The sequence below is a fragment of the Myotis davidii genome, unplaced genomic scaffold (assembly GCF_000327345.1).
Source record: "Myotis davidii unplaced genomic scaffold, ASM32734v1 scaffold681, whole genome shotgun sequence".
In the NCBI taxonomy this organism is placed as follows: domain Eukaryota; kingdom Metazoa; phylum Chordata; class Mammalia; order Chiroptera; family Vespertilionidae; genus Myotis; species Myotis davidii.
Genome location: NW_006291551.1, coordinates 176,316 through 190,316, shown reverse-complemented (window position 1 = coordinate 190,316; position 14,001 = coordinate 176,316). Strand labels below are relative to the sequence as shown.

Sequence of the window (14,001 nt, the reverse complement as noted above, 5' to 3'; positions counted from 1 at the left end):
GGGGAGGGGGGCGGGTTTGTGGGCCATAGGCACCAGCTCAGCATCCAAAGGAATTGGAAACTAAGGTGACCGTGTGGTTGGTCTGTGATGTCTTTGTGACTGAGCTCCCATGAAAGCTCTGGACCAAGGCTTGCAGGAGCTTCCCTGGTTGGCAGTACCTCATGCAAGTTGTCATACAGTTGCCAGAAGGTAGCACTGTCCACGACCCCACTGGGAGAGGACAATTGGAAGCTTTGTGCTTGGAACTTTCCTAGTCTCTGCCCATGTGTCTCTTTTCTTGGCAAATACTAACCTGGTTCCTGTCACTGTAATAAACTAACTGAGAGTATAACAGCTCTCAGCGAGTTCTGTGAGTCCTGCAAGTGAATCATTGAACCTAAGGGTGGCCTTGGGGACAAACGCAGTGGGTGTCAGAAGTGAGAGCGGCCTTGGCCTCCCGAACTCTGCAGTGTCTTTGGGCAGACAATTGGTGGTCCCTCCAACTGAGCAGTCCCTCCTCCCTGGCTCAGAGCCCTTGGCCAACATGTCAGTTTCCAGCTAAAATGCACTTAATCTTTCTGCTTGTTACTTTCCACTGGGTTTATCTTTATGGCTATCTTCTATTTATATCGAGCAGTACTGGTTTTCCATATATGATTGTAACTTTTAAAATAAATGTATTTAAGTTAAAAAGAGAGTTGACCATATGTATGTGTACGTGTACATATGTAATATACATATAATATGTACATGAGTGATATTTCCTCCTGATTGGTTAGGCATCTGTTCTGTTGCTGGTAGCTGACAATCAAAAATATTTTTAGTATAATTCCTATATGTATATCACATACAATATCCATCACACATACACGTGTTATTCACAATTTATGTGTATATACATAATACAGAATATGTCACATATTTATGATACATAGCACATATATGTGTTTGTTTTCATTAGATTTATCTTTCTGGCTATGTTCTATTTATATGAAGCAGTGCTTCTTCCATACATGATAGTGTTTTAAAAATAAATGTACTTAAGTTTTAAAGTGAGTTGATTTATTAAAATAAAAGTATATAATAATACAGATAGGATGAAATTGTAGCAAAAATTGAGAAGAGGATATATATATATATGTGTGTGTGTGTGTGTGTGTTATTTGATACACTGCTATTTCCTTTTATAACTTATTACTTCTTTTTATGCTACTCACAGCCCACTGAACTGACCTTGTAATTCATGAATAGGCTGTGACCTGGTTTGTGAAATCCTCTCATGCAACCACCTGTGAACAGGACCTTATCCCTTTCCTTTGGCAGGAAGACCCTTAAACCTGGGTAGAGGCCTCTGCCCCAAGCCCTGTGCTTCAGAGGCCTGCTCTGGCCTAGTCTGGTTGAGCCCCTCCTCACAGGCTGAAGAACCCCGGAGCCTTCAGGAAGTGCCCACTGGAGCCTGTAATGTAACCACGCTCACTGGAGCTCAACGTAACCACGCTCTGGGACCTGCGACCCAGTTCCCCACCCAAATTTCTCTGAGCCCACTCCAGGGCCTATGTGGCTTCTTGGTGGGCACTCCCTAAATCAAGAGTCAGCCCAATCTGTGGGCTGGGGTGTGGATGAAGCTCAGATATGCAGGCTGGGTGTCCACACTCATGTAAGGCCAACACTCATGTGTGCATGCTGGAGGGGCCCAGACTGTGAAGAAAAGGGGGCCACCAAGGGGCTGGGACCTCCACTGAGCTAGCCCAGTTACCAAGGCTACCTACCAATGTTAGGGGTGAGCTGACATTGGACACCAGGCTCTGCGCATGGACCAGGCCGGCGGTCTCACGTTGTCATGGGCAGCATCCAGCACTGACCAGAACCCCTGCAGCCCTTCCCCCATCCCTCCTGCTTCACCCCAGGCTGGCTTCATTCACTATATCTCTTAGCTTGTTTTTTTAGTGTGACCTCCTCATGTTAGTCCTCAGGGAGCCTGTCCCCAGCTCCTGCCACTTCTTCCACTCCCAGACATGAATGACCAGAGATTGACAGACAAGGATTGCAGTGCTTTACTTTTTTTCTGACAGAATGGTCAACGTGAGGGCAGTGCCTGGGGAGCTGGACAGCCCTCAGGGCAGGCAGGGTTGGGAAGGTAGGGGGTTCAGGCCATCGGCCCTGGCTCTGGCTCCATCTGGGTCTTCCCTCTCGGGCTGGGCTTTTGTGACTCTGTAGGCTCTGTGAGGGGAGGGAGATGGTAAGCTGGTGGCAGCTTGGTCATTGGCCCCCATTTCTGATGGGCTCACCTGTTATGATTCCGGCATAATCGGGGCAACTGCCTACACTTGCCACCTGTGGATGAAGGAAATGATCCAATCACAAGTTGGAACAATACTGATTTCTGTGTGTGTGTGTGTGTGTGCTTTGGATGCTGGAGGACAAAGCCCATCAACCTTGCTCCTCGGGAAGCACCAAGGCAACTCTGAGCAAGTGATGAGCAGCAGATAGGAGAAGAGCTGGTGCAGGGCCCAAGGGAGGACCTTCTCCCACACATAGAGGAGTACTTTGGAAACCTTCCTAACTTGTGTATTATTCGTTCCACAGATGTTTACTGTGTACCAACTATGTGCCAGGCACTGACCTAGGCCCAGGGAATACAGCCAGGAACAAGAATGACTAGAATACTTGCTCTGGTAGAGCTGGCTTTCTAGTGGGGGAGACCAGGAATAAGATCAATGGCCTAGCCCTGACCGGGTGACTCAGTTGGTTGGAGTGTCATCCAGTGTACCAAAAGATGTCAGGTTTGATCCCTGATCAGTGCACATACCTAGGTTGCAGGTTCAATCCCCAGTTGGGGCATGTATGGGAAGCAACCAATTGATGCTTCTCTCTCACATCTCTCTCCCTCTCCCTCTCTCTCATCAATTTAAAAAACAACAACCATATCCTCAGGTAAGGATTTAAAAAAAACAACAACACTAAGTCAAGTGTACAGGTGGTGATAAGTCAGAAGGTGATGCATGCTATAGCTATAAAGAAAAAGCCAGGAAGGAGGCAGAAGACCTGAAGGAGGTGATGGGGGAGCCACTTGGACATCTGAAGGAAGAGTATTCCACACAGAGTCAAGAGTCACTGCAAAGGCCCTGGGGTAGGAAGGAACAGGTGGGCTTAAGGAGCAGCAGGGAGGCCAGGAGGCTGGACCACAGTGAATGAGAGGGGATTTCAGAAAACAAAGGGGACTCCTGGGCACCACCCTTACTTCCCAGACCCCTGGCCTGTTCAGCCCCTTTCCACAGTTATTGCCACATGCTCAGCTCATTACTGCACCGGGGGCTCCTCCCTCTACCTCTTTGGTTTTTTTAATCATCTTTCTCATCCTCAGGAATCAGTTCTGATTTTACCTCTTGAGAGAGAGCAGCTCTCCCTTCCCCTCTCAGTCACATCATATGGCTTTATTTTCTTCGTGTTATTATCTTTCTCTGTGTCCACTCTGCTTGTTAGTGCATTTACCTACTACATGCCAGGCACTGACCTACTGCTTGTTTGTTGTCGTCCCCCTATGAGTTCTGAGCTCCCCCAGGGCAAGACCAGCATCACAGCACATGTTGGGCATAGAGTAGGTGCCCAAAATATTTGTCTCTGGAACAATCTATGGCCCCAGAACTACCATTCAGGCTCTGTCCTCACACAGACCTGGATCCAGTCCAACTCTCTGAGCCTCACTTTTTCCACTGGGGAGAGTCAGGCTAGACACAAAGTCAGGATCAATAAACACATGTTGCTTGACCCCTGATTCAATGAGGTTCAGACACGTGTTAACATGTTAACAATCTCTTTTTATTCTGTCAGTGTTCTGCCTCCCACCTTAAGACAAAAAAGATGTGGCTGTGCCCATTTTCCTGATGAGAAAGTGGGACAAGAGAGGTAATAAAACTTGGTGCAGGTTACACAGTTTAACTGAGAGCTTGCAAACTGGTGGACCTTAGTGTTTTATTTCATGTGAAGCTTTTTAAAAACTTTTTTTAAAAGTAGTTTTTCTGCTTGTTAGTCTCCTTCTGCTCCCTTCCCCATGTGATGCTGGGCCCTGGGAGCCGGCTGACCTGAGAGGCCAAAATCTCAGGCCCTCGCCCTCTCCTTCAGCAGTGGCAAGGAGGCACTGCAGGAGAGAGCAGGACAGGAGAGAAAAGTTTATGTATCTGGTCCCCTCCGTCCTGCTCCCTCCTGGCTGGGTTACAATGATGCAGGGGCTGCAAACCTCTCTGATAGTTCTATCTCTCGACCTTTTAGGCCAGTGTAATTACTGCTCCCCATGGCTACTAGTCCTGGATACTGCACCATCCAGTTATCCCGCCACCACCACATGAACAAGCCGAGGCCAATGAGGTGAAGAACCAAGGTGCCAACAGAAACAGAAGTCCCTGCTGACCTCAGATGCATGAATAAACCCAGCAGCGACCAGAAGAACCACCCAGCTGAGCCCAGCCTACATTTCCAAATTTCAGAATTGAAAGCTAAGTAGACAGCTGCCATTTTAAGCCACTGAATTCTGTGGTGGTTTGTATGGCTATGAAGCTAAGAGATATGCCTCATTTAAATTCGCCTTGCCCAGGAGCCTTCATGAACCTACCCCGACCCTGGCCTACCCCCACGCCAAGGTCTCCTTCCTCCCAGTCTTGGTGCCCCTCCCATCCAATGCCCATTCTCACTGGTGAGGATCACAATGCCTGTGATGAACAGCACAGCTGCGACCAACAGCCCATGTTTCCGGAGAGTGTAATTATCTGCAGAGAGAAAAGTGGAGGAGTGTGGTAAGAGGGCCTTAACCCTTCCTCCCCCTTGAATCCTCCCTGGGTAACTTACCATAGGAGAAGGGATCATCTTCACTTGAATCTGCAGGGGACAGACAGAGAGCAAGTTGAAGTTCAGCAAAAGATTGTGAAGTGAATCAGTAAATGACAGGATCAGGGAGAGGGGACACCTGTGTCTCAATGTTGGTGCACTTAGAACAAAACCTAAAGTTCTCAGGTGGCACACAATCTGGCTCCCATCACCTCCCTAACTTTACCTCCTCACTCTCCCCTCATTATCTGCTCCAGCCCTGCTCATGACCTGCCAGATCATTCCAGGGCCTTGGCACTGGCTGCTCCCTCTGCCCAGAGTGCTTCCCCAGATATCCTCATGCATCCCCTTCAACTCCTCAGAGAGGCCTTCCATGCCCTTTACAGAAATAATCCCAGTCACTCTCTCAACTTAACCCTGTTTTATTTTTTTTTTATAACAACTTTAAAACCACATGACATATAACTAATATGGCTATTATTTTTTTTGTCTCTCCCCCCACTAGAATGTCTGCTCTATGAGGGCAAAGATTTTTGTTGCTTTGTTCACTGCTATATCCTGGCACCTAGAACAGTGCCTGGCACTAGGTGAATATCTTTTTAATGAATAAATGAATGAATGAATGTGTCGCATGGACATATCATTTCCATCTGCTCACTGGGGCTGGCTGGTCAGGAAGTGGAAGACAGAAGAACAAGGGGAAGAATCATGGTGCCTCTAGAAGCAGAGCTCCTTGCTGACCCCCCAAAATGATCTCAGATGCATAAATCCAGGTGAGAACAGAATAACCACCCACTGAGCCCAGATTAAACTTCCAAATTGCAGACTCAAGTTTAGTTCTCAAAAACTAAATAAATGATTGTCATTTTGAGTCACTGAGTTTTGGGGTGGCTTGCATGCAACATTCATTTATGTATTCATTCCTCTATTTATTGTGTGCCTATCCTGTACCCACCCTCTGCCAGCCTTGAAGTTGTGTATTCACCCAACATATGTTTACTGAGGCAGTATTCCAGGCGCTAGAACACACAGTCAGTAGGAAATGGCCTGTTTCCAATCTGGGGACTTACTGACCAGTAGGCCTGCGGGCAGGGTCTGTTGCGAAGTCTTTGTCTGGAAACTGCTTGGAGAGTGTGGTGCCTTTAGTGGGATCAGCAGAGAGAGTGGCCAAAAGATGGTGGAGGGCAGAAGCAAGCCATGGAGAGAAACAAGGGGCATTACTGAACGTGTCTTTGTGAGAAACCCCCTTCCCACACCTACACATGCAGTGGGCAGGCACATGTGTCCCCCACTCCGACCCCTGAAGCCAGTAAATAATGAATATATTGAAACTAGAGGCCCAGTGAATGAAATTGTGCGCAGTTAGGGTCCCTAGGCCTAGCCTGTGAGCAGGGCCATCTTCTGCCCGCTCGCCAATCCCCAGTCCCGCCCCACCGCTGCCCACCCTGGTTCTCCGTGGTTCCCCATTTGCCATCCAGTGATCAGAGCCTGCAGGCCAGGGGGAGGGACCAAGAGGCCTGCCTTCTGCCTGCTTGCCAGTCCCCAGTCCCGCCCTGCCACCACCCACCCCAGTTGGAGTCCAAGAAGTTGGTTGTTCTGCCCAGTCCCCAGTCCCTGTTCCCGCCCTGCCATGGTCCCCTGTCCGCCATCCAGCTATTGGAGCCTGAGGGCTGGAGGGAGGGACCAAGAGGTAGTCAATGCACCTCATAGCGACTGGTCAATCGGTCGTTCTGGTCATTACACCGTTATGATCACTGGTCTTTTATTATATAGGATTCCCTCCAACCTCCTGATCCCTCTCCTAGGACTTTGTGGACGGCCCAGACCCAGGAAGTAAAGGATAACATCTGTCATAACCAGGCTGGGTGCCCCCAGGACCCCGGCCCAGTTACAGAGCCTGGAGGCACTTGTTATAAAACATCTTGAATATCACCTCTGCTCCCAGGCCGAAAATACCAGAGGATCCTTCTCTTGACCTGCCCCTCTGGCACTGAGAAGTGTCCCAGTGAAATGGCTACTACTGTCTGATGCTCCAGTGTGAAGTCAACAGGCAGAAAAGCTGCCTCATGAACCCGGAGCTCCCCAGGCCAATCTAAGCTCCTCACTCCCAAAACATGAACCATCAGCCAAGGATGCTGACATGTTCGGGAAAGCCTTGAACAGAGGTAGGCAAGATTAATAGCAGGGACAGAAAATGTAAGAGACAGCCTGGGTGGCGTGTGGTGCTGAGGCACCATGGCCCTACAGAGCCTGGCTCAGATTCTAGTTCTGCCACTTAGGGCTGTGGCCTAGGGCTATCAAAATAACCTCTCTGGGCCTCAGTTTCTTCCCTGTAAAATGGGGTTAAGGTGATGGTTATAAGCATTGAGTGAATACATGAAAGCTTAGCACAGGGTCCAGCACTGAGCAAACTCTCAGCTAACGTTGGCTGTTATTATCTACTTGGCACGCACTCCTCCATTCTTTTGGGAACAGCTTCCCCTTTCTTGGGCTGGGGGTGGGAGGTGTTCAGGCTTCCCGTCTATCTTGTTCGCCAATTGTAACCCAGGCCACAAGGGGGAGCACGTGACCCAGTCTCGCCTTTCCCTGGGACCTTGCAAATTCCAAGAAGGGATTCTCAGTGGAGGCGAGGTGAAGCTGGGCAGCTCTGAACCAGCAGATGACAGGAGCCAAGGCGGGAGACCAGCTCCAGCACAAGAGAAACAAAGATGGAGGCAGAGGGGCACTGGGGGCTTCCGTGCTCAGGGTCTGGGTGGCCCTGAGGCTCAGCTGAATTTCAGTCGCACATAACCAGGAGTATGGAACAGCACATATAACTCCGGTCAGCAAGGACTCAGAGCAAGTGAATGAGGGACATGGAGATATTTTCTCAATTGGGAAGTGTGGAAAGAGTTGCTACACCCCACTTGGGGATGTTCCCTTCCCCAAGACCCTTTAGTTCCATCTGTCATAAAATGGCTTTAATAGACAGATTCTGTCAGAATGTGGTAGTTTACTGCCATCACTGGAAAACTAACATTTATAAAAACTGTTATAGGGGAATGGCATGGCCTTAGAGGTGGTGCTCTTGCCCAGTGCCCAAAACGCACACTGTGGATGCACCTCAGCCAAGGAGTAGCCCAAGCTACAGGTCCTTTCCAGGAGGGGCTGCTCCTCAAATATGGAGCATCACACAGGCCACCTTCATCTGGTCTCAGCCCCCTTCCCCACACTGCTGGGAACACTTGCTGCTCACTGGTGTTAAGGGAACCACCTCTTCCCTGACTCTTGGTCTATGCAATTCAGACAAGGCTGACCAGGCTCTCCAGCCCAACGGTCTGAGCCCAAAACTCAGGCCTGCCCAATCAGAGTAGCCCTTTTCCCATGTTTTCATTGGTCAGACATGGGCATGTGACCCTAGCTGTGCTAATGAAAGTCAATTATGGACCTTGGGGTGCAGATGACGAGAAAGAGATGTGCTCTAGCTGAGTTTGATACCTACACTTAGAACTATGGGGCCATCTTTGCCACCAAGAGGGAGAAAGCCACTTGAGAATGAAGACAACAGAGAGAAGGAGCAAGTCTGTCTTGATGACTTGAGCTTTTTGATCCAACCATGCCTGAAAGTGGTACCTCTGGACTTCACAGAACATATACAGCCAATAAGCTTTTATTTTAGTTGGGTTTTCTGTAATTTACACTTGAAAAGTTCCTGCTCTAACAAGAAGACATACACAAGGGAAACACCTATAGCCACATTTCCCGGCCCCAGCCCTGTGAAGGAACCTGAACAAAAGAGCATCCTGAGTCTATTAGGCTTGGAAAATGTCACAAATTAGATGCCCCTCTGTGGACACTTGCTGCAATAAGGTTTGTTGAGACTCTGGAAAATCCTGCCAGAAAGAAACGTGATTAACTTTATCTTAGAGTTTCACAAACACCTTTGACAGCAAATCCCACTGAGCCACACAGGCTGGGCAAACCAAAAAAAATGTTTTTGGAAGATGTATTAAGAACTCCCCAAACGGGTGCTCTGAGAAATATCCTTGGGGAAAAGCTGACCTAGAAGAGAATTAAACAAAACTTGCACGTTCCTGTTCTAGTGCAAGGCTCTACCTTCCGTGCTGCTCTCATCCATCTCCGGGTCTGTGGTTAGAAGCACAGTCTCTCCCTTCAGTTGCTGCGTCTGGGTTGGTGTTTCTACTGAGGTCAGAAGAGAAGGGTGGGGAGGGCAAGAAACAAGTGAATGAGCAGCTTGGATCCACAGAACTGCAAGGGGCCCTCTTCCCCAGGTCCCGCTGGCACAGATCAAAGATGTTCTTAAGCTGAGTGGCACTGTGGGAGTGGGGAAGGGGGACTTGTGTAACTGCTGGTGGCAGGCAAATCAATGCGGCCATTTCCAGATGGCCTTGAAAACAAATTTTAGTGTTCATGCCCTTAGCCCCATTGTATTGTGGGCAAAAGCTGGGCTTTAGAGCCAGGTTCCCGATCCAAGCCACATCACTGACATGCTGTGACAACTTGGGCAAGTTACTCTGAGCTTCCATGTCCCTATCTCTAAGGTGGGGATAATGATCATTTCTACCTTAGAAGAACTGTGTGAAAATTGAACAAGTGAACAAGGGTAAAATATTTAGACCCAAACAGTCACTTAAGTGCTGTGTTTGATCAAAGGGAAAGGGACAAGGTTGCTCATTGTGGCACTGTGTGTGGCAGAAAAAACTGGAAGTGACCAAGGTGCTCATCAAGATGTGGAGAGCCCTGGCCTGTGTGGCTCCGTTGGTTGGGTGTCATCCCATGCACCAAAAGGTCACCGGTTCAATTCCCAGGCAGGCCACAAACCCGATTGCTGGGGTTTGATTCCCAGTTGGGGTCATGCAGGAGGCGGTCAATCAATCTTCTGCTCTCACATCGATGTTTCTCTCTCTCCCCCTCCCTTCCTCTCTCTCTAAAAATCAATAAAAATACATATTTTTAAAAGATGTGCATACATTCATTAACTGTGCACCGGTACCCTGTGGAGAAGTTAGCAGTGAAAAAGGACAAGATCAGTGTCTATACGGGAATGTGGGAAGAATTTCCAAACATTATTTCATGGGGGAAAAGGCCAGTTGCAGAAACACAACCATGTAATATCCTTAAGCTCACACAAATATACCTCCCAATCAGCATATTTTCTCCAGGTTACACACATGTGATACAATCTCATTGGGGGACTGCTCCCAACCCCATGCTAACAGTGGGGACCTCCCCGAGATGGGAGAGACTACAGGGATGGGGAATGGACAAAGGGATTTTGTCTTGCCTACCACATTTTTATTACTTCCCAGAATGTGTTTATATACACCTGTACCATTAAACATTAATAAAAAAAATGACGAGCACTTTTTGAATTATGTTAGACTCCAAGAAAAAGTTCAAAAATGACTTGAACATTTTTAAAAGGGGAAAAGATAAAGAGATTAAAGGAAGAAGTGAATGGGGTTGGCACATAGGGAATTTCTGGGGTGTTTGCAAAACTATTCCTTGACCTGGTGGTGGTTTACACAGGGGTTCAATTCAGAATGGTTTGCTAAGTTGTACATTTATGTTTTTTGTACTTTTCTACATGCATATTATTTTTCAAGATTCCAAAAGATTTTTTTTAAAGAAGTGAATGAGTTGGCTGGCTGTCCAACCACAAATTAAACCCGGAGATTCAGAGTTGGGAGGTTTGAAATGGGTAACCAAAGACCCAGAGTGTCAGAGAAAGTGGGGAAACAATGTTGGTCCCAGGTCTACCTCCCCCCGTATCGCTGCCCCACTCACCACCAGCCTGCAGAGTTGAAGTCTGAGGGGTGGACTGGAGTTCTGAATGAACTGCGTCTGAAGTCCAGAAACAGGGAGAGAAAAGAGAAGAGGTGAGGGGGTCCAGGAATGGAGGTACAGGAGTATTTCCATAGCAACTTAATTTTGATGTCATAGAAATGACTTAATTAATCCAGCCATTTCCTCGTTGCCTAAATGCAATCAATGGCAGCATCTTCCCTGTCTCAGGCACTGCTCTCCCCTCCCACCAATTCCCATTCCCCTTCTCAGCATCCACTCACCTCTGGTAAGAGCCTGGAACTTCCTTTGGGGAACCATCCTTCCCCAACCCTCAGCCTACTTAATTCAGTGGCGGCTGGCACCAGCCCTGTTGGAGGTTGAACATGAGACCCAGGTCTGGCTAATCAGCTTTCTGCGTCTGTGGCCACAGAGCTCAGGGGTGGGCATGTGACCTGAGCTTGGTCAATGACACTCAGTTCTGGGACATTTGCTGGATTGGGGAAGGGAAAATTCTCTTCCCTCCGGATTCTTAGCAGGTAGGATGGAAATCCCAGGTATCTGAACGCCATCTTGGCACTATAAGAGGAGAATCTTGCCAGAACCGGTTTGGCTCAGTGGATAAAGCTTCGGCCTGCGGACTCAAGGGTCCTGGGTTCAATTCCGGTCAAGGGCATGTGCCTTGGTTGCGGTCACATCCCCAGTGGGGGGCGTGCAGGAGGCAGCTGATCGATGTTTCTCATGGATGTTTCTGGCTCTTTGTCCCTCTCCCTTTCTCTCTGTGAGAAATCAATAAAATATATTTTTTTAAAAAGAGAGGAGACTCTGCCTGAGAATGAAGCCACCACAGAGAAAACAGAACCAAGAGATGAAGACAGGTTCCTGATAGCATCATTTGAGAACCTAGATCAAGCCACACCTGAAGGTCTATCCCTGGATTTTTCAGTAACACAAATTCAAAAAAAACCTGTTTGGTCCAGTTTGAGAATTGTATTGCCATTGTTATTTGCAATGACAGGATCTTACCAGGTCTGTCCCTCGTTCCTCACCTGGGGTTTGAGCCAGGGCATGAATGTTCACAGTGGTTGAGTCTGCTAGAGAAATGGATGTGGCCTCCGTGGGTGTCTGTCCTGAGAAATCAAGGATGAGAAGCCAGGGAGTAGGCTCTGGTCCTCCTTCACCAACAGCCCCACTTACCCTCCCTTCTGAAGCCTTTGGGGGCGTGTAATTCAGGAGGTCCTTCTGCTGGTAGATCAGCAGACAGCTCTTTGATTGATCAGCTTTGGTGATATCAATACATGATCTTAGAAGTGTTTTAAGAAATGCTAATGCCCCAACACCCTTCCTCCAGCCCCTCTCCTTGCCCATCTTTGTGGGATGGGGGAGATGGGTTAGCCCAGGCACTAGAGTCAGCCAGGGCCCTCATCTCAAGTGCTGTTCCCAGCCATTCCCTTGCTGTGTCACCCACTCTGAGCCTTGACTGCAAGGTGGGGATGACTGAATCGACTTCTCAGACCTTAGAGAGCGTGAAATGAGATGGAGGGGGGAAGAGTCTCCCCCACTGCTTAACATGCAGTCAGTGCCTCGCCCTGGCCCTACTGTCACTACTCTAACCTCTCCTTTTCCCACCCTGCCCCTTGTTCACCCAACCCAGCCACCTGGCCTACCTGCTGTTCCTCACCAGACTCACTCATTCCCCCAGATACCTGCTTGGCTCATTCCCTCATCTCCGTCAAGTGTCTGCCCAAATGTCACCTCCTAGTAAGGTCTTCTCTGAACACCCCATTCAAACAAGCCTCATTCCTGTCCTCCATAACACGTATCACCTTCTAGAATACTATGTAACTTACCAATGGGTTTCTGTCTTTCCCAAATAGAATGTGAGCCCCTGTTTTATACACTGCTGTTTCCACAGTGCATGCAATAAGATCTGGCATATAGTAGCTGCTCAACGAATACTTGTTGCATGACTGATGAAATATACAAAAACCATTGTATCCAAGAGAGCTGCGGCAGTGAGTGGACAGTGTGCTCTGGGTTCTGGGACAGACAGCATGACTGGGCCCAGCCCCTCCACTCATTAGCCTCTGGCACAGACACTTCCCTTTGCTGAGTCTATTTCTTCATTGTAAAACGGGCAGGGCAACACGTATAATATAATACAGTAAAGCTGTATATAATACAGCTCCCACACAGTGCCATGCAGAACGCACCTGCCAATGCCACCATAGCTGCTGCCTTCAGAAAGCACTTCCAGGCCAAGGGGAGACATCTCCAGCTCTTGGACTGGCCCTGGCTCACCCCCTTTGCCTAACTGTGCATCACCCGGGCATCCAGCGAGCTGCTCTGCTGGGAGCCCAGGGCTCCTGGCTGCTGAGTAGAAAACCGACACCCATCTCCTCGCCAAATCAAACTCAGTTCTTCTGGGAGGTGAAATGGAGGCTGCTCAGCAGGACAGGCTCTGGCCAGACTTGGAAGCAGCCACCCAGGTCTGAGGTGTCCAAAAGGAATGTAATCTTGGCCCCTTCGTTGGGACCCCCACTTCCTGGTGCCAGCTCAGTAGGAAGTGAGGACACAGGATAGGACATCCAACCCCACTAGCTGCCCACCCAGCCGGGCCCTCGAGGTAGGGCTGGGGGCTCCGGAGCAGGGTGGAGACAAGGGCTGGGCCTTACCTCTGGTGGGGAGAATCAGGCCCACAATGGTGAGGAGATACAGGCGGCTGGAGGGCGACATCTATGGGGTGAGCAGGAGCCAGGGTCAGCCATGATGTCAGCGAGGCAGGCCCAGGGCAGCCCCAGGGATCCCTACAGCCCCCTTCCCCAGCCTGAGCAGGTACTTCTGGTTTCAAGGACGCCAGGGCTAATAGGAGCGTCTCAGAAGTGGGATCCCCAGCAGCCACCCCCTCTTCCCTCCGCAGGTCCCCAAAGAAAACAAGACACATCAGACAAAACTGGGCTTCAGGTAGCAGCCACTGTGCAGACGCCCGAGGCAGAGAAGCACTTGCCCACCAGGACTGACCCTGCCCGGCACCCAGAGGGGCCTGGGGCACAGGGGTAGATCCGGGGGGCCCCTGAGTCAGCAAGGAAGGGGAAGAGGGAGAGTGAGTAATGTGCTCCTGACCTCAGAGGAAAAAGTGAGTGTCAGGACCTCCCCGCAGGGACAACAGAACATGATGCTGGGCAGCGCTGGGAGGGATGGTCCGAGAGGAAGAGGAGAGCTGGGGAGACTGAGGCAGGGGCAAGAGGGGCAGCGCAGCCCAGGACCCCTGTCAGGCAGAGCGGGCCGGAGAACTGAGCATGAATGGGGGCAGAGAGGATCCGCTAAGATCAGTCTTACTCACCTGGGCCCGGGCCTGGGCAGAGTGGAGAAGGTGGAGGAGGGTCGGCGGAGAGACTTAGGTCCGAGCTGGGGTCG

The 14,001-nt window shown here is 49.6% G+C and overlaps 1 protein-coding gene across 4 annotated transcripts; it reads right to left on the bottom strand.

The window, feature by feature from the left end:
• Positions 1-2,009: 2,009 nt before the first annotated feature.
• Positions 2,010-14,001, bottom strand: FXYD5 (FXYD domain containing ion transport regulator 5). Of its 4 annotated transcripts, none has more exons than XM_006764977.2 (10): positions 13,928-14,001; positions 13,260-13,320; positions 11,634-11,714; positions 10,588-10,644; positions 8,896-8,982; positions 5,875-5,940; positions 4,822-4,851; positions 4,668-4,742; positions 2,268-2,313; positions 2,010-2,199 (listed from the first exon to the last, which is right to left on the bottom strand). In XM_006764977.2, exons 2-10 carry the CDS (start codon positions 13,318-13,320, stop codon positions 2,094-2,096), a joined length of 609 nt encoding a protein of 202 aa, XP_006765040.1. In that variant the 5' UTR covers positions 13,928-14,001; the 3' UTR covers positions 2,010-2,093. The 4 variants fall into 4 exon arrangements, with proteins under 4 accessions (XP_006765040.1, XP_006765041.1, XP_015420251.1 ...); XM_006764978.2 differs by having other exon boundaries at positions 8,896-8,979; XM_015564765.1 differs by lacking the exon at positions 11,634-11,714.